Raw genomic sequence first — 20,793 nt, 5'->3', positions numbered from 1 at the left:
ATCAGAACCCAGACAACTTTATCAATGGTTGTCCCCCTTTACTCCCCAAACAAACACATAAGACAACCAGATTCTACTGTGCTCACATGTGCCTTTCATGCATGTCATTGTTGAGGAACATAACTCAATGACCCGAACAGCAAAAGTTCCTGTCTCCACTGCTGGCACTGTCAAAATGGAAATCTGAAAAGTAGAAATAAAATATTAGACATAAGGGGTAGATCTCATTTTCATTCTTCTATCATTAGAGTTTAGTTAACTCTCAAATTATCTTTTTTTCAAACTCCATGATGTTTGAAAAAATTTAGCTTGTAAGATTTTAGAACAGAATTTGAAACATGTAACATATACATGTGCCTGAATGTCCAATTTCTGCATTATTTATATACTTATATATCACATATGTTGCATTCATATAATTAATTCATGGACAAGAAATGTTTCAAATATCTTTAATATTTGTTAAATTCTTCACTTATTATTTTCAAAGGATTAAATTATGACTCATTACTTCTGAATTATATGCACTTCAGTATTTGAAAACAGATCATATTAATTTTGATTATTCATAATGGCTAAAAGCAGTAGGTATAGAGTGTTAAAATTTAAAAATGCTACAAATCTGAAAGATATTGAAATAAGCAAAGTAATATGTCAACAGTGTAGCCAAACATATACCAAAATGTTTCCAAATGAAGGTCTTTAATTTAAGGATTCCAGCACTAAAACTAGAAACCCAGAATTTAAAGTAAAATGGAAAATTATTTTAAAATAATGTTTATTGGGGTACCTCAGTTGGTTGAGCACCCGACTATTGATTTTGGCTCAGGTCATGATGTCACGGTTTGTGAGATTGACTGACTACATCTGGCTCTGTGCTGATAGAGGGGAGCCTGCTTAGGATACGCTCTCTCTCCTTCTGTCTCTGCCCTTCCCTTGCTAGGGCTCTCTCTCTCTCAAAATAAATAAATAAATATTTAAAGTATTAATTAATTAATGTTTATTGATATGCAGTATGCTGATATGCTATAGGCACTACTAATATATTGCATGGTCTTATAATTAAAATGACAATCAGGTCAATGTTTCTCTATAAAACCAAAAGTTTCAATATTAATTCTCAATTTAATCTTCAATCTGAGAAAACTATATTCTCTCATATATAAAACACTTGTCAAAATGTGAAGCCCAATTTACACTTTTACCTGTGAGCACTATGCTTAGATTTTGACTCGTGATGTCACATTGATAGCCAATACAGGAAATGTCTACAAGTTCTCAAAACAGATATTCTTTTGATAACCATGAATATTCTATCACATTACTTAGAAGTACATTTTTGGGCTTAAGATGTCCCCAAAACTGTGTTCTCCATATTCCTCTTAACGCCCTTTTGCTGCTGGATGTCCATGACACAAAATGTACTTTAAAGAGAGAGGAACCAGTAAAACATGTATCTGATATATAATAATTATCAAATGATTATGAGTAAAAACGTTTAAAGCCAGAAAGGTATTGTAGGAACTGCACCAACATTCAGGCATAGCACATTTTATTGTGCTTTGCTTTATTACACTTTGCAAATACTGCATTTTTTTTTTTTTTACAAATATGAAGGTCTGTGGCAACCATGCATTGAGCAAATCTACTGGTACCATTTTTCCAACAGCATTTTGCTTACTTAATATCTCTAATTCACATTTTGGTAATTCTCACAATATTTCAAACTTTTTTATTATATTTTTTATGGTTATGTATGATCAGTGATCTTTGATGTCACTATTGTAATTGTTTAGGGGTTCCATGAACTGAGCCCATACATATAGAACCACAAATTTCATTGATAAATGCTTTGTGTACTCCAACTGCTTCACCAGCCAATGTTCCCCAGTCTCTACCCTCTCCTCAAGCCTCCCTATTCTCTAAGACACAATAATACTGAAATTAGGCAAATTATTAACTCTATAATGGCCTCTAAGTATTCTAGTGAAAGAAAGAGTTGCACATCTCATACTTTAAATCAAAAGCTAGAAATAATTAAGCTTATTTCTAAGTGAAAAAGGGATGTTGAAAGCCAAGACAGACCAAAAGCTAGGCCTCTTGTACTGAACAGCCAAGTTGCAAATGCAGAGGAAAAGTTCTTGAAGGAAGTAAAAGGTGTTACTCAACATAAGAATGTAAGAAAGGTAAAGAGATAGATTGTTGATATGGAGAAAGTTTCAGTGGTCTGGATCAAAATGGCTACCACATTCCCTTAAGCCAAAGTCTAATTCAGAGCAAGGCCCTAACTCTCTTTAATTCTATGAAGGCTGAGAGAAGTGAGAAAGTTACAGAAAAGTGTGAAGCTAGCCAAGGTTGGTTCAGAAGGCTTAAGGAAGGAAGCCATCTCCGTAACATAAAAGTGCAAGGTGAAGATGATGGAGAAGTAGGAGGACCGGGATTTTCTTTGTCCATTAAACATAGCTGTTTTGAGGTCAGATCACTTGGAAAACCCAGGAAATTGATCTGTGGAGCAGCAGAAGGATCTCCACAGTTGGACGGTGGACAGCTTAGCAGGAGTGAGGTGCGTGGATATGAAATGAGGAAAATAAACCAGCATAGCCACAGAGGGGAGGGAACCCTTTCTGTGGAGAGACAAAAGGGAGAGAAAGAAAGAGGGGTTGTGAAATTATGGCATCGAGTTAGCACAAGAGGAAAACCTCTACGGACTATGGAGGGGGTAATGAGAAGTATGGAGAGTGTCAGTTCTTTTTTGTACATAACCTTAGGAGCTGAAACTCAAAGGTTTTGGAAGTGCATGACTTTCTCGAGAGTAGAGCAATGACACACACTCCTGGGGAGTGGGTAGCTGGCCCTGGAGTGCACAGCATGGTGTAACGATCTCCAGGGTGCACTGGGAAAGAATAGTACCCTTCCTGGATTATTTGGAAACAGGTTTTATTGCCTCCCCAAGGACAAAATACTCTGCAGGTGCCAGCCAAAGGCCTTTCAGCAGTAGGATCCCTGGAGGAGGGGAGTGGATCTGGATTTGCACCATTCGGGGTCCATTAAGACTTCAGGATTTGAATCCCATCAGAGTGCCAAGGGGAAGCCACAGGAGAATAATGGTGCAGGGCAAGCTGACTGCCCTCGCTATTCAGTGAGGCCTCCCTGAACAGCAGGGGGTGAGAGCCCAGTCGGGAGGAGAGATTGGGGTGACGGAAATTTTCCTAACACCAACACAGTGGGACTTAAGAGAGTAGCACAGTGGTCACCAGTGGAGGCAGTACACGCTTAGAACAAACCCTACCCCTCCATGCCTAGCAAATGCTCACTTACTAGAGCAAGACTAACTTACTCAATGTAGACAGACTCCCTCCAGACCAACACAGCCACCAGCCTCAGGCACCAACAGACAACCTTTTATTTTTTTCTTTTGTCTTTCTTGCTTTCCTCCCTCTCTGTTTTCTTTTCAAATCAGGTTTATAGTTTCTGATTTGTTTTTTGTCATATATATCTATCTATCTACACATATATACACTATCTAGCTATCTATCTACACATACATACACACACACAGACATATATATTTTTTGATCAGGCTTTTTAATTCTACTCGGGTTCCATCTTTTCTCTTTTCTTTTGCTTTTTTTCTTCTTTCTTTTCCTTTCTCTTTCTTTGGAATCAACCTTATAGGTTTTAATTCTCTATTTGTTTTCTTTTCTCCCCTTTCATTGTTCTCTTTTCATAGCATCAGGCTCCCCCCACCTCCTTTTTTTTCCAGGGTTATTTCAACAAAGAAATCAAAGCACACCTAGTTAAAGGTCCAAACACTCCATCATTGCAAGCAAGGAGGAGCTCTGCAGAGGACTGATCAGTGGGACTGGGCAGCCAGAACCCAACAGCAGAGTACATGCAACACACAACAGAAGTACTTCCTGGAGTGCCAGGCCTGGACATTGTATGGTCCCTTTTTAATATAGCAGTAGTCTCAGGTGAAGGACACATAAAAAGTTTTTGAAACAAATAAAAGACAGACTGCCAGAATGACAAGATAGAGGAATTCTCCCCAAAAGGAAGGTCAAGAAGAAATCACAGCCAGAGAATTGCTCAAAACAGATATACACAATACATCTGAACAAGAATTTAGAACAACAGTCATAATACTAATAGCTGGGCTTGAAAAAGGCTTAGAAGACAGCAGAGAAACCCCTGCTACAGAGATCAAAGACCTAATAACTTGTTAAGATGTATTTTTAAAATGCTATATCTAGAACCTAACCAAAAAGGTAAAAGATCTGTATGCAGAAAACTATAGAAAGGTTATGAAAGACATTGAAGAAGACACAAAAAAAATAGAAAAATATTCCATGCTCATTGGAAGAACAAAAATTGTTAAATAAATACTACCCAAAGCAATCTATACACATTCAATACAATCCCTATCAAAATAACACCAGCATCTTCACAGAGCTAGAACAAACAATCCTAAAATTTGTATGGAACCACAAAAGACCCCAAATAGCCAAAGTAATGTTGAAAACGAAAACCACAGCTGGAGGTATCACAACTCCAGACTTTAAGATGTATTACAAAGCTATAATCATCAAGACAGTATGGTATTGCCACAAAAACAGATACCTAGACCAATGGAATAGAGAACCTAAAAATGGACCGACAAATATATGGCCAACTAATCTTTGACAAAGCAGGAAAGAGTATCCAATGAAAAAAAAAAGATAGTCTCTTTAGCAAATGGTGCTGGGAGAACTGGACAGCAACATGCAGAAGAATGAAACTGGACCACTTTCTTACACCATACAAAAAGTAAATTCAAAATGGATGAAAGACCTAAAATGTGAGACAGAAAACCATCAAAATCCTACAGGAGAAAACAGGCAGCAACCTCTTTGACCTCGACCTCAGGTCATGTCTCCAAAATCAAGGGAAATAAAAACAAAAAATGAACTATTGGGACCTCATCAATATAAAAAGCTTCTGCACAGCTAAGGAAACAATCAATAAAACTAAAAGGCATCTTATGGAATGGGAGAAGATATTTGAAAATGACGTAATGGATAAAGGGTTAGTGTCAAAAATAACTTATCAAATTCAACACCCATAAAACAGATAATCCAGTGAAGAAATGGGTAGAAGACATTAATAGACATTTTCCAAAGAATACATACAGACGGCCAACAGACACATGAAAAGATGTCCAAATCACTCATCATCAGGGAAATACAAATCAAAACTGCAATGAGATACCATCTCACACGTGTCAGAAACGATAAAATTAACACAGGGAACAACAAATGTTGGTGAGGATGTGGAGATAGGGGAACCCTTTTGCATAAGAGACTCTTAAATACAGAGAACAAACTGAGGGTTCCTGTAGGGGAGGTGGGTGGGGGGATGGATTAAATGGGTGATGGGTATTAAGGAAGGCACTTGTTGGGATGAATACTGGGTGTCCTATATAAGAGATGAATCACTGGGCTCTACTCCTGAAGCCAAAAGTACACTGTATGTTAACTAACTTGAATTTAAACTTTTTAAAAAAGTGCAAGGTGAAACAGCAAGTACTGATAAAGAAGCTGCAGCAAGTTATCCAGAAGATGTAACTAAGATAATTCATGAAGGTGACTATACTACAGTACCGATTTTCCAGATATTGAATAGCATTCTATTGGAAGAAGATGTCATCTAGGACTTTCATTGCTACAGAAGAGAAATCAACATCTGGCTTTAAAGCTTCAAAGGACAGGCTGACTCTCTTGTAAAAGGCTAATGTAGCTGGTGACTTTAAGTTGAAGCCAATGCTCATTTATCATTCTAGTAATCCTAGGGCCTTTAAGAATTATTTTAAATCTATTCTCCCTCTGCTCTGTAAATGGAACAAGAAAGCCTGGATGATACAACATAGTTTACTGAGTATTTTATGCCCACTGTTGAGACCTACTACTCAGAAAAAAGATTCCTTTCAAAATATGACTGCTCATTGACAAAGAACCTGGTCACCCAAGAGCTCTGATGGAGATGTACAACAAGATTAATGTTGTTTTCATGCTTGCTAACACATTTTGCAGAATAAATACCTCAATGCCAGGGCTCGTTGTTTAGCCAATTCAAAGAATGAGGAGGTGGACACAGAATAAAATGAGCAGCAGGCAAAAGTTTATCAGAGTGTAAGATCAGAAGGTAACAATAGTATGAAAGATCTCTCTACAGAGAGGGGGCATCTGAAAGTGAATACCCCTGAGTATAAGCAAGCAACTTTATTTTATAGGGTTTTGGTCTCTTACTCCTCTTCTTTTTGGTTTCTTTTTAGGAAAAAAAAAAGATACCTGTTGGTGATGAGTTGTTTATTCCTGAGGGAAACATGAAGGGGGAGTAGGTGGTATTTGTTACATTCTTAAGAAAAACTTTACGCCTGAGGGAGTTTTTCTCATGGATGTTTCCAGCATTGTTTTAAAAGATGTGGCTTTGCTCCCTGGGATCTTCAAGTCCTAGCATCTCCCTTTCTACATACTCAATCCTATCTTTACCTATCAAACATCTTTTCTGCAGTACATGGATCCACAAGGAATTTTGACTTTCAAGTCTTATTATGTAAGAAATGAATTTTGTCAAACTATACCTGCCATAGACAGTGATTCCCTTGATGGATGTGGGCAAAGTAATTTGAAAACCTTCGGGAAAGGATTCACCATTTAAGATGCCATTGAGAACACTCATGATTCACAGGAAGAGTTCAAAATATCAACATTAACAGGAGTTTGGAGAAAGTTGATTCCAGCCCTCATGAATGAATTTCAGGGTTCAAGTCTTCAGTGGAGTCTGCAGTGGAACTGCAGATGTGGTGGACACAGCAAGAAAACTAGAATTAGAGGTGGAGTCTGAAGAAGTAACTAAATGGCTACAATCTCATGGTAAAGCTTTAACAATAGAGGAGTTGCTTCTTATGGATGAGCAAAGAAAGTAGTTCTTGAGATGGAATATACTTCTGACAAAGATGCTGTGAAGATTGTTGAAATGACAACAAAGGGTTTACATACTACATAAACTTAGTTGATAAAGCAGCAACAAATTTTGATAGGATTGACTCCAATTTTCAAAGAACGTCTATGGTGGGTAAAATGCTATCAAACAGCATTGTATGCTACAGAGAAACCATTCATAAAAGAAGAGTCAATTGATGCAGCAAGGTTTATTGTTGTCTCATTTTAAGAAATTGTCACTGCCACCCAAACCTTTAGTAACCACCACCCTGATCAGTCAGTAGCCATCAACATCAAGGCAAAACCCTCCACCAGCAAAAGTATTAGAACTCACTGAAAGCTCAGATGATAGTTGGGATTGTTTAGAAATAAAGTATTTTTAAGGTAAGTACATTTTTTTATACATAATGCTATACTGAACACTTAATAGGCCACAGTATAGTGTAAACATAATTTTATATGAACTGAGAAACTAAAAAAAAAAATCATTTGACTTGCATTATTATGACATTCACTTTACTGCGGTGGTCTAGAACTGGACTCACGAAACCTTTGACGTATGCCTATATTTCTTTTGTTTCCTACAACCATAATGTCTAATTTTTAAAAAATTTAAATACAATCAGTAACCCCGACCACAGTACCTTCTGTGTCTTGAACTCTGAGAAGGTAACTGTCTTAAAACTCATAAAGATTAGGAAAAGCCATCAAAAGGGAATACCCTCAACTCTCTAGTACCACTTTCATAAAATTTACCTAGACTTACACCTACCCTTTCCTCTCTTTAAGGTTCATCACATATGCTTCAAAATTTACAAAGAGGAAAGAAGCCAATATAGGAAACAAAGAGAAGTATAAATGTACACTTTTAGACTGATCACTCTGATAGCTCTTTAGAGGATGGATCTGAAGGAGACAAGATGAGAGGAGGAACAACCAGTTAGAAGGCAGAGATGAGTTCTGAAACCAGAGGAGTGAGAATAAGAACTGAGAGGAAAAGCATATTGGAGCCAATTCAAGGAAGTACAATGAGAGGACCTGGAGGCTCAGGGGATACCAGAGATGGGAGGAAGAAATTGTTAGTTGGAAGGACATCAGTGCTTCTCATGAAGGCAGGGAACACTGGATAAGTAGTTTTGAGAGGGAAAATGGTGAGTTAAGTTCTGAGTATGTTCAATTTGAGGGGACTTTGGGATAGATGTCCAGCAAGAAGTTTGACCAACATTCCTGGGAGATAAAGAAGTAGCTGTCACCAACATTTATGCAGAGTTGGAACTATGTAAGTACATGGAGTCCAGCAGCAAGTGTGCATAGAGCAAGAGATAATGTGGGTTGAAGTGAGAACCTGGGGGAGCCCCAATATTTAAGAGGATAGAGCCCATAAAAGAAGCAGAGATGGACTATTCAGAGAGTTATGAGAACCAGGAGAGCACAGTATCATGGAAGCCAAGGAGTATAGAGTTTCAAGAAAAAGGTAATAATCAACATTGTCAAATGTACCAGAAAAGACCTAATAGAAAAAAAAAAAAAAACAAAAAACTGTCCTATGCTCCTGACCATTATAAAGTTATTAATAAACTTAGCAAGAAAAATTGTGGTAGAAATGTGGAGGTAAAAGCCAGGCTGGTCTAGAAATGGATGAGAGGTAAGGAGCTGGAGGGAGCAAGCATAGACACTGTCTTGAAAATGTTGATGAGATCAGGGGAGAGATGGGATACAATTAGAGATGGGGGCAAAAGGAGATTTTTTTTAATATTAATTTTGGAACAAAATACTAGTACATGTATATAGGTTGAAGGCAAGGTACCAGTAGCAGGGAAAGGCAGAAGACAGGACACAGATGCAGGGTGGTGTGTGTGCATGCACATGTGTGTATATCAAGAGCACTTATGAATGGGGTTGGCCTTGGACAAGGAGGGGAGCCCTGTCATTACTCTCTGTACTTGTATATCAGTTGTGGGTGGTAGGGCAGGAGGTCAAGGGCCATTGTGCTTAGTAGGGCCTTACTTTTCTCAGTGAAGTGAGGGGTGAGGTGAAAGAGCTAAGACAGAGGAGGGTGGGTAAAACAGTAAAGATTTGGACTAGGCACTGAGAGGAATGGGAGAGGGAGCTATCCGAGACCAGTGGATAAACTAACTGGTGGTAGCAATGGTCTAGCTGAATGAGATTGGCAACCCTGACTCTGTGGGAGTGCCAGTCTGTGTGGATGTGTGGTTTTCTCAAGTATCCTTCCGTGATTCAGATATAAATTATAGACTCATCCAGAGACAAAATTTTCCTCTGTGGGTGCAGTGGAAGAACATGGCTACATAGGAATTGAAGGTGTTGGGGGAAGGGCAGTTCAGAAAATCCACCACGGGGACCAGGACATGAAAAAGGAAGAGGGAAGAATGGTAAACTAGGAGGAAAAGGAGAGGACAAGGAATTGTAGGTCTCTTAACAGATCATTGAGAAGATTAAGTGGGGTAAGAGAATGGAAGAGCTGAAAGGATAGGGGCAGATTAATGCCACCATACACCCATAACCACCAGGCTCAATTCGGCAATCAACACTGTACAGCCATCTGACAATGAGAGAGGCCATACTCCAACTCCCCACAGTTATTACTGTATATCTTTCCTTGAGCTTTGACCTGTTCCCGACACTTACACCTCAATTCTCAGGAGATGACCTCACTTCGTAATTTAAAGAGTAAATGGATTCCATTAGATGGAAACTCCCAGACCTACAAACATCCTCCATTTATCCTCTGATTGCAAGTGTCTCACATCCCCTCTAAGGTCAACGGTTTTACCTGTTCTCTGAATCTCATACTCCCCACCTTTACCTGGACCTTGCTGCATCAGTTATCTTCCTTTTCTCCTGGATATCTTCAAACTCTCCCTCCCTTTTTACTACCTCCACAGCATCAGTTGAAATATCCACTTCTTCTTTAAAGAAATACATACTTTTCTTCTTTAAAGAAAAGAAAAGCCTGATAGGGAAGAGCCAAGATAGCGGAACAGCATGGAAATTTTTTTTGTGTCTCGCGTCCATGAAATACAGCCAGATCAACACTAAACCATCCTGCACGCCTAGAAAACTGATTTGAGGATTAACATGACAATCTGCACAACATGAACCACACAACTCAGCAGGTACGCAGCGCAGAGAGGTGGACTGGGGGAGAGACAAGCCGCAGAGAGCAGGGAGCTGTTTTTGCTTGTAGAGAGAGGACAGAGATGGGGGGGAGGAAAGGGGGGAGTATGGGAAAAGGACCCCCCCCCCCCGCCAAAAGCGGCTGGAGAGAAAGCGGAATAGTACAAAAGCCGCAGGGACTGAATGAAAAGGGAGAAAGGAGAAAGGAGAGGGCTTAAATTCCATTAAGACCCTATAAACAGGGGGAGCACAGAGTCTGAAACTCCACAACTTGATACCTGGCAGTGATCTGGTGGGAAGGGCAAATCCCTGGGAGCAGAGTGAAGTCCAGGGGGCTTTAGGCCACATGGGGAGAGGTGGTTCCCAAGCTGGGAGGACATCTGGTTGAGGCTGTATGGCTCCCCCACAGGCAAAGGCCCCAGTAGACCCGGGAGAATAACCACATATGCTGGTGCTGGAACAAGGTTGTTGGGGGGGTGAAGCCTGGTGCCAGATACATGTTGCGATTTGCCATAATCCCTGAAACGCTGCTGCCACAAGATCGCATGAACTTTTTCTGGGGAAGACTGGCACCCAGCCACATTCTCTGGGCATCGGCAGCAGCAGGGTCCCGTGAACATTACTTGGTGTGGCTGGCACTTGGCCATTTGCTAGATGAGACCCTTCTGCAGAGGGGCAGAATGGATCAAAGCTGCAGTGCCTCGGAAGTAAGGGGTTGGGAAAAACAGCCTCATCTGAGATAAAACTCAACAGGGAGGTGCTGCCTGGGGCTTGGTCACGGACAATGTAAAAGCGGAGAGTGGATGGAAGATGAATACAAAGGATGGGTGCAAGATTGCTGCTCAGTGAGAACAGTTCCGATACTACAGACTGGGTAGCTGGGAGACACCATTTTCACTGCTCCCGCACATGCACATACACACCTACAAGCACCACAACAATAAACCCAAGTAAGCTAAGCAGCGCCATCTAGTGGAGAACGGAACCATTACACCAAGCTCCACCAACTGGGCCAACCTCCCTTTCAGGAACACAAGTCTCTTGGCCTGCTTAGTTTACAGACTATCAGTCACATCATAGTATGACTTCTAGGGGAAAAAGAAGTAATTTCAATTGTATTTCAGTCTGTTTGCTGGTCGATATATTCAATTTTTTTTTCTCTTTTTCGTTTCTTTCTTCTTGAATTCAGAAAGAGAAAAATATTTTTATTTTCAATCTTTATTAAAAATATTTTTCTTTAAATTTTTTCTACTACATTTTTTATTTTGTGTAAATTTTTTCAAACTCTATTTTACTTATACCATTTCATTTTATTCTATTTCAGTGTATATGTTTTTCCAAATTTTCAAACGATTTCCATTTTTTTTCTTCCACTTTATCTCTAATCTGTCAAGCCCCTTTCAACACCTACACCAAAGCACACCTAGGATATAGCATCATTTATTTCATTTTGTGTGTGTCTTTCTTGCTTTTAATTTTTTAATTTTAATTTTTTTTAATTTTAAAATTTTGTTACCTCATTAATTCCTTTTCTCTCTTCAAAATGACAAAACGAAGAAATTCACCCCAAAAGAAAAAGCAGGAAGAAACGACAGCCAGGAACTTATCTAACACAGATAAAAGCAAGATGTCTGAACCAGAATTTAGAATCACAATAAGAAGAATACTAGATGGGATTGAAAATAGATTAGAACCCGAATCTACAGAGGTAAAAGAAGTAAAAGCTAGTCAGGATGAAGTAAAAAATGTTGTAATTGAGCTGCAATCTCGAATGGTTGCCATGGCAGCAAGGATGTATGAGGCAGAGCAGATAAACAGTGATATAGAGGATAAACTCATGGAGAATAATTAAGCAGAAAAAAAGATGGAGACTAAGGCAAAAGAGCACGATTTAAGAATTAGATAAATCAGTGACTCATTAAAAAGTAACAACATCAGAATCATAGGGGTCCCAGAAGATGAAGAGAGAGAAAAAAGGGGTAGAAGAGTTATGTGAGCAAATCATAGCAAAAAACTTTCCTAACCTGGGGAAAGGAAGACATCAAATCCAGGAAACACAGAGGACTCCCATTAGATTCAACAAAAAAGGACCATCAACAAGGCAGATCATAGTCAAATTCACAAAATACTCAAGCAAGGAAGAATCATGAAAGCAGCAAGGGAAAAAAGTCCTTAACTTACAAGGGAAGACAGATCAGGTTTGCAGCAGACCTATCCACAGAAACTTGGCAGGCCAGAAGGGAGTGGCAGGACATATTCAATGTGTTGAATCAGAAAAACATGCAACCAAGAATTCTTTATACAGCAAGGCTGTCATTCACAATAGAAGGAGAGATTAAAAGTTTCCCAAACAAAAATTAAAACAGTTCTTGAGCACTAAACCAGCCCTGCAAGAAATTTTAATGGGGACTCTCTAAGCGGAGAAAAGATGAAATATATAAGTAAGTAAGTAAGTAAGTAAGTAAATAAGTAAGTAAATAAATAAATACCAAAAGCAACAAAGAGTAGAAAGGACCAGAGAACACCACCAGAAACTCCAACACTACAAGTAACATAATGGCAATAAATTCATAGCCTTCAGTACTCACTCAAACGTCAATGGACTCAAGGCTCCAATCAAAAGGCACAGGGTAACAGAATGGATAAGAAAACAAGATCCATTGCTGTTTACAAGAGACCCACTTTAGACCTAAAGACGCCTTCAGATTGAAAGCAAGGGGATGGAGAACCATCTCATGCTAATGGTCAACAAAAGAAAGCCGAAGCAGTTAAGCTTATATCAGATAATCTAGACTTCAAAATAAAGACTGTAACAAGAGATGAAGAAGGGCATTATAAAATAATAAAGGGGTCTAGCCACCAAGAAGACCTAACAATTGTAAACATTTAGGTTCCAAATGTGGAAACACTCAAAGATACAAATCAATTAATCACAAACATAAAGAAACTCATTGATAATAATACCATAAAAGTATGGGACTTCAACACCCCACTTACAATGGACAGATCATCTAATCAGAAAATGAACAGGGAAACAATGGCTTTGAATGACACACTGGAGAAGATGAACTTAACAGATAAATTGAAAATATTTTATCCTAAAGCAGTGGAATATACATTCTTCTCCAATGCACATGGAACGTTCTCCAGAATGGACTATATACTGGGACACAAACCAGCCCTCAACAAGTACAAAAAGATCAAGAATATATGGTGCGTATTTTTAGACCACAACACTATGAAACTTGTAATCAACCACAAGAAAAAATTTGGAAAGGTAACAAATACTTGGAGACTAAAGAACATCCTACTGAAGAATGAATGGGCTAACCAAGAAGTTAAAGAGGAAATTAAAAGTACATGGAAGCCAAGGAAAATGACAACACTACAACCCAAAACCTCTGGGATGCAGCAAAGGCGGTTATAAGAGGAAAGTATATAGCAATCCACGTCTTCGTAAAGAAGAAGAAAGGTCTCAGATATACAACCCAACCTTACACCTTAAAGAGCTGGAAAAAGAACAGCAAATAAAACCCAAAACCAGCAAAAGACAGGAAATAATAAAGATCAGAACAGCAGTCAATGCTATCGAAACCAAAAAAACAGAACAGATCAATGAAACCAGAAGCTGGTTCTTTGAAAGAATTAACAAAACTGATAAACCACTAGCCAGTTTCATCAAGAAGAAAAAGGAAAGGACCCAAATAAATAAAATCAAGATGAAAGAGTAGAGATCATAACCAACACAGCAGAAATAAAAACAATGAGAATATTATGAGCAATTATATGCCAATAAAATGGGCAATCTGAAAGAAATGGACAAATTCCTAGAAACATATACACTACCAAAACTGAAACAGGAAGAAACAGAAAATTTGAATAGACCCATAATCAGTAAGGAAATCGAATTAGTAATAAAAAATATCCAAAAAAAACAAACAAACAAACAAACAAAAAAACCAAGAGTCCAGGGCCAGATGGCTTTCCAGGGGGATTCTACCAAACATTTAAGGAAAAGTTAACACCTATTCTCTTGAAGATGTTTCAAAAAATAGAAATGGAAGGAAAACTTCCAAACGCTTTCTATGAAACCAGCATTACCATGATTCTAAAACCAAAGACCACACTAAAAAAGAGAACTAGAGACCAATTTCCCTGATGAACATGGATGTAAAAATCCTCAAGATGATATTAGCCAACCGGATACAGCAATACATTAAAGAAATTATTCACCACGTCCAAGTGGGATTTATACCTGGGGTGCAGGGCTGGTTCAATATCTGCAAAACAATCAATGTGATTTATCACATGAATAAAAAAAGGACAAGAACCATATGATCCTCTCAATAGATGCAGACAAAGTATTTGACTAAATACAGCATCCTTTCTTGATAAAAACCCTTAAGAAAGTAGGGATAGAAGGACCATAACTCAAGACCATAAAAAGCCATATATGAATGACCCAACACTAATATCATCCTCAATGGGGAAAAACTGAGCGCTTCCCCACTAAGGTCAGGAACAAGACAGGGATGTCCACTCTCACCACTGTTATTCAGCATAGCATTGGAAGTCTTAACCTCTACAATCAGAAAACACAAAGAAATAAAAGGAATCCAAATCGACCAGGAGGAGGTCAAACTCTCACTCTTCGCAGATAACATGATACTCTATATGGAAAACCCTAAATATTCCACCAAAAAATGGATAGAACTGATCCATGAATTCAGAAAAGTCGCAGGATATAAAATCAGTGTACAGAAATCAGTTGCATTCCTATACACCAACGATGAAACAACAGAAAGAGAAATCAAGGAATTGATCCCATTGACAATTGCACCAAAAACCATAAAATACCTAGGAATAAATCTAACCAAAGAGGTGAAAAATCTATACACTGAAAACTATAGAAAGCTTATGAAGGAAATTGAAGAAGACACAACAAAATGGAAAAAAATTCCCTGCTCCTGGATAGGAAGAACAAATATCGTTAAAATGTTGATACTACCTAAAGCAATCTACATATTCAATGTAATCCCAATCAAAATAACACCAGTCTTCTTCACAGAGCTAGAAAAAAATAATCCTAAAATTTTTATGGAACCCAAAAACACCCCGAATAGCCAAAGCAATCTTGAAAAAGAAAACCAAAGCAGGAGACATCACAATCTCGGACTTCAAGCTGTATTAGAAAGCTGAAATCATCAAGACAGTAGGGTACTGGTATAAAAACAGACACTCAGATCAATAGAACAGAATAGAGGACCCAAAAATGGACCCACAAACATAAGGCCAACTAATCTTTGACAAAGTAGGAAAGAATATCCAATGGAATGAAGACAGTCTCTTCAGCAAGAAGTGCTGGGAAAACTGGACAGCAACATGCAGAAGAATGAACCCAGACCACTTTCTTACACCATACACAAAAACAAACTCAAAATGTAAGACAGGAAGCCATCAAAATCCTCAAGGAGAAAGCAGGCAAAAACCTCTTTGATCTTGGCTGCAGCCACTTCTAACGCAACAGGTTTCCAGAGTCAAGAGAAACAAAAGCAAAAATCAACCATTGGGACCTCATCAAAATAAAAAGCTTCTGCACAGCAAAGGAAACAATCAGAAAAACTAAAAGGCAACTGACAGAATGGGAGAAGTTATTTGCAAACAACATATTAGATAAAGTGTTAGTATCCAAAATCTATAAAGAACTTAACAAACTCAATACCCCAAAAACAAGTAATCCAGTGAAGAAATGGGCAAAAGACATGAATAGATACTTCCTCAAGGAAGACATCCACATGGCCAACTGACACATGAAAACATGCTCAACATTACTCCTCATCAGGGAAATACAAATCAAAACCACAATGAGATACCACCTCACACCTGCCAGAGTGGCTAACATTAACAACTCAGGGAACAACAGATGTTGGCGAGGATGTGGAGAAAGAGGATCTCTTTTGCACTGCTGGTGGGAATGCAAACTGGTGCAACCACTCTGGAAAACAGTATGGAGGTTCCTCAAAAAACTAAAAATAGAACTACCCTATGACCCAGCAATTGCACTACTAGGTATTTATCCAACGGATGCAGGTATGCTGTTTGAATGGCACACATGCACCCCAATGTCCATAGCAGCACTATGAACAATAGCCAAAGTATGGAAAGAGCCCAAATGTCCATCAATGGATGAATGGATAAAGAAGATGTGGTATATATATATATATATACAATGAAGTATTACTTCGCAACCAAAAAGAATGAAATCTTTCCATTTGCAACTATGCAGATAGAACTAGAGGGTATTATGCCAAGGAAATTCATCAGAGAAAGACAAATATCATATGACTTCCCTCATATGAGGACTTTAAGACACAGAACAGATGAACACAAGGGAAGGGAAGCAAAAATAATATAAAAACAGGGAGGGGGACGAAACATAAGAGAGTCTTAAATATGGAGAACAAACAGAGGGTTACTGGAGGGGTTGTGGGAGGTGGGATGGGCTAAATGGGTAAGGGGCATTAAGGAATCTACCCCTTAAATCATTGTTGCACTATATGCTAACTAACTTGGACATAAATTAAAAAAAAAATAAATCTATACACAGATTTTATATCCTTCCAAAATTTACACAGTATGCATCAGACATAATTTTTTTAACATTTATTTTTTTTTTTGAGAGGGAAAGACAGAGTGTGAGTGGGGTTGGGCGGAGAGAGAGGGAGACACAGAATCCAAAGCAGGATCCAGGCTCTGAGCTGTCAGCACAGTGCCCGACATGGGGCTCGAACTCATGAACTGTAAGATCATGACCTGAGCCAATATTGGGCTGTTAACTGATTGAGCTACCCAGGATCCCCCTGACTTACATGTAAAACACAAAAGTATAAAACTCCTTGAAGATAATATAGATAAAAATCTACATAAAAAAAAGAAAAGAAAAGCCCTCTTCACTTCCACATCTCTCTTCAGGAATCACTTCCTGTTTCCTACTCTTCTCAGTTCAGCTTCTACAGAACTGTCTCTATTTTCTCTCTTCATTTTTCTGCCTCTCTGTCACTCTTCAACACATTCACAAGGCTTATAGTTTACTGGAAGATACACAAGTCAACTGGCAATTACAGAAGAGTGTGATGAGCACTAAAATAGCTGCTGTACCATTCTTTGTTCACACTTGTCATGTTGAACTATAGCTGCTATTCATCTGTCTATACGTGTATCTTTCAGACTGCAAGTTATGAGGGAAGAGATCCTATCTTGGTTAGCACTGTCTCTTCAGATCTCAGAACACTGGATGGCATGTAAAAGAAATTCATTGTTTACACAATCATTAATAGAAAATATTTATGCTCATATGCAAAACAGATGTGTTTTAAATCAGAAAACTTCTAAGTTAAGGAATTTTTGTAACCTATGTTTAGCAGTAACATGTAGAAAAGGTCTGAGAGTTACACGAAACTAATAAGTAGGTTGATTTTATCAGTCACTGCATGATATGATCAGAAGAAGGGGGCATACTTCTGGAATTTAAGAATACAAACTGAGGAAAAATCATATGCATAAAGATGTTCCTAGAGAACAGGCAGTGAGGAGAAGGAAAAAGGTACTGAAAGGAACAATGGTGATGAGGAAGTATCAGAACCAGATGTGTGCTGGTACTCATTCACACCAGGGCTAATGGTGAGATTGCCACCATTGCTCTCGGGTTGGTTACCATAAGCATTTTCCTCCAAGAGTTTTAAATGTATTGTCTGGGGTTTCTCTTCTTCTTCCCATAACTATATATTTTCAATTTCAGAGACTAGCTGTCAAAACTAGGATTTAGTCTGCACAGATTAAATCTGTTACCTTATGTAATGGATGCAATTATTTGTTCTGCTAGAAGGAAATCTTAAAAAACCAAGATTAGGGGCGCCTGGGTGGCGCAGTCGGTTAAGCGTCCGACTTCAGCCAGGTCACGATCTTGTGGTCCGTGAGTTCGAGCCCCGCGTCAGGCTCTGGGCTGATGGCTCAGAGCCTGGAGCCTGTTTCCGATTCTCTGTCTCCCTCTCTCTCTGACCCTCCCCCGTTCATGCTCTGTCTCTCCCTGTCCCAAAAATAAATAAACGTTGAAAAAAAAAATTAAAAAAAAAACAAAAAACAAAAAAAACAAACCAAGATTATTACAGAATTGCCATTAGGTATTTTAAAAAATGCATTAAATACATCAGTTTATGGCTTAATACATTTTATTTCACCAATATTAATTTATGCATATTACTGTATAAATTAATGTAGCAATATTTATTAAAAAGTACAGAACTAAAATTACCTGTTGATCTGAATCCCCTTTTAGTACAGATCTATCTGTAATCAGGACTGACCTGGAGATTTGCCTGTAACGCACAAAACAGTTCATCAGTTATTCAGATTCCACAGATAAGTTTCATTTATAGTTACATAACTACCAGAAGGCATGTTTCAAAGATTTAAGTCGTGATAAAAGTGTCACCTCCCCAAACCAAGTCAAGCTCTGCTTTAATCTTTCCTTGGCCTGTGAAAGGAGCTGCAGACAAACCCCAGCTGATGCAAAGGAGTCAAAATTAGACTGTACTCCTCTATAACCAGACTCTATAAGAGAACAGCAGACATACTGGATATATTATTGGTTTGGTATACATTTGCATCTAACTTGAAGGACACAGACATACAGAAGTGTCAATATAATCACCACAGCTAAATTTTCCTATGTTTCACCATCCCTTGGACGGAGGATGGAGGGGTGCCTTACCGGTATTGTACATGTGAGCATGTGTTCTCAGAAAAGTAACTGTCCTCCACAAGGAAATGCTTAGAAATTATTCTCTGACCAAACTGATCTATGACTGCTTTACATCTACAAAGAAGATAAACATAGCAAAAAAGTTCTCATTAATGATTACACAACTAAAAAAATAAATATCAGCTATAATTTTGAATCTAATAAACCCTTTAATACAGTATACAATTTCACATTTTGACATAAAATTGACACTAAATTACGGAATATATATTCTTGTTGCTATTTTGAAGTGTTTAAACCATAAACATGGCATACAATTTAAATATTTATTTTGAATTCCATTAAGAATAATGTTAGTACAAGTATTACACTATAAGTATAAGCTTTCTAATGTTTAGAAACATAGAAGCTTTTCCTTTGTTTAGAAAACAGACTTGTTTTTTCCTTAATGAATCTAAGAAAAAGGAGGAAAGAAAAATTGGTCAAATATCTTGTTATATCATTCAGTCTGTAAAAACCACTAAAGGTTTTTAATTTTTCTGTTAAGTGTTGCTTTATCTTTTGTTCAACAATAGCTATCTGGTCACACATGTGAAAATGTTTTAAACAAACAAAAAAAAGAGGGATAAAACTTCTTTTAATGTTTCCACTTTACCTCAAAGGATAATCACAGAAAGATTCCTTTCAAGTGCTATTTCTAAACAAGGAAAACAGTTATGCATGGAGATTATCAGGTCTCTGTCATCTGATATGTGTTGGGACAATGAATCATATAGAACCCTCTATTGACCTTCTTTCAATGTGTCTAGATAAAAGGATGAAAATTAGAATCCTTCTCCTTGCAGTGCCACAAGTTATAAATGTACTTTATAGGGCTCATTATCCAAACTAATGGACTAAGGGAAACATCCTTGAAATGGACTTACCAGCACTGACAAACCCAGTATGCAATATTTCAGGAAAGATATGCAAATGCCTGCATGTTTGCCATATCTTTTTATTATGAAAATATCACAATTTACTTTTGTCAAAGCTTCTCCTTTTGGAACCAGAATTATTAGAAATACATTTATCAGTTACTCTTCATAAAATGCAAGCAAATGATTTAAAACTTATACCATATTTGAAATGTACTGATATACATTAAAGTATGTTACATTACTCTAAAAATAAGCCAAATAAGAGATATTTACCAGATATAAAGGCATTAAAAATAAAATGAAAAACACCGAAGACCAACAGTGAGAGGAATTTAATGTGTATTTCCTAAAGGCAGATTATTATGTGTTGATATTCTTGAATAAATGGCATACCACTGTTTTCAGGATAGACAAATCATGATGTTAGATATACATAATATATAATCAATTAGCCACACATTAATACATAGTGTAAATTATATTACGTTATTATTTATGTGATTTTTCCCCATCTCACCTCTTATTCCTTTCTCTTCCCCACTTATGTTTCTATGCATATTTCTTCACATTTCATTAAATTAGAACTTTTGACTTATAAAATACTTAACTAAATAGATATAAGGTATTTATATTTAGATACAGTATTTCCCAAAATAATTATTTAAAAACTGAAAACATAAGTTATTTACTCAGTATCCTACTTTAAAACATGCATATACAATTTAAAACACAAGGTACTTTAGGCAATGGAAAAGAGAAATGTACTGATCCATCCTTAAACACTGATCCCTGTTTGTCCTACAAGCACTGACAAGCCTTTTTCTTACCTTTAAGTCAGAACTATAGAAGTCAAGAGGGAATAATCTGGGCGGAAAAAAAGAGGGTGTTATAATCTTCTAGATCTTGATAAGGCTTTGGGTTACTCACATATGTCATTTATCCAAACTCTGCTAATGAGTACTTAAGATTTGGGCACTTCACTGTATGTAAATTT

General features: G+C 37.7%; 1 protein-coding gene across 4 annotated transcripts in view; it reads right to left on the bottom strand.

Moving 5' to 3' along the window:
* CHM (CHM Rab escort protein) overlaps window positions 1-20,793 on the bottom strand; it is a 252,612-nt gene that overhangs the window by 71,899 nt on the left and 159,920 nt on the right. For 2 of the 4 annotated variants that reach the window (XM_040467662.1, XM_040467663.1), the window contains 3 exons: window positions 18,889-18,993; window positions 18,430-18,493; window positions 87-183 (listed from right to left, as the gene is read on the bottom strand). In XM_040467662.1, the coding sequence (XP_040323596.1) occupies window positions 87-183; window positions 18,430-18,493; window positions 18,889-18,993 (266 nt within the window). The remainder of the gene's footprint in view (window positions 1-86; window positions 184-18,429; window positions 18,494-18,888; window positions 18,994-20,793) is intronic. The other 2 variants (XM_040467664.1, XM_040467665.1) reach the window with 1 other exon arrangement.

The sequence above is a fragment of the Herpailurus yagouaroundi genome, unplaced genomic scaffold (genome assembly GCF_014898765.1).
Source record: "Herpailurus yagouaroundi ecotype Mexico unplaced genomic scaffold, PumYag 67555, whole genome shotgun sequence".
NCBI classification, from domain to species: Eukaryota; Metazoa; Chordata; class Mammalia; order Carnivora; family Felidae; genus Herpailurus; species Herpailurus yagouaroundi.
This window is presented reverse-complemented; position numbering and strand designations above follow the sequence as displayed.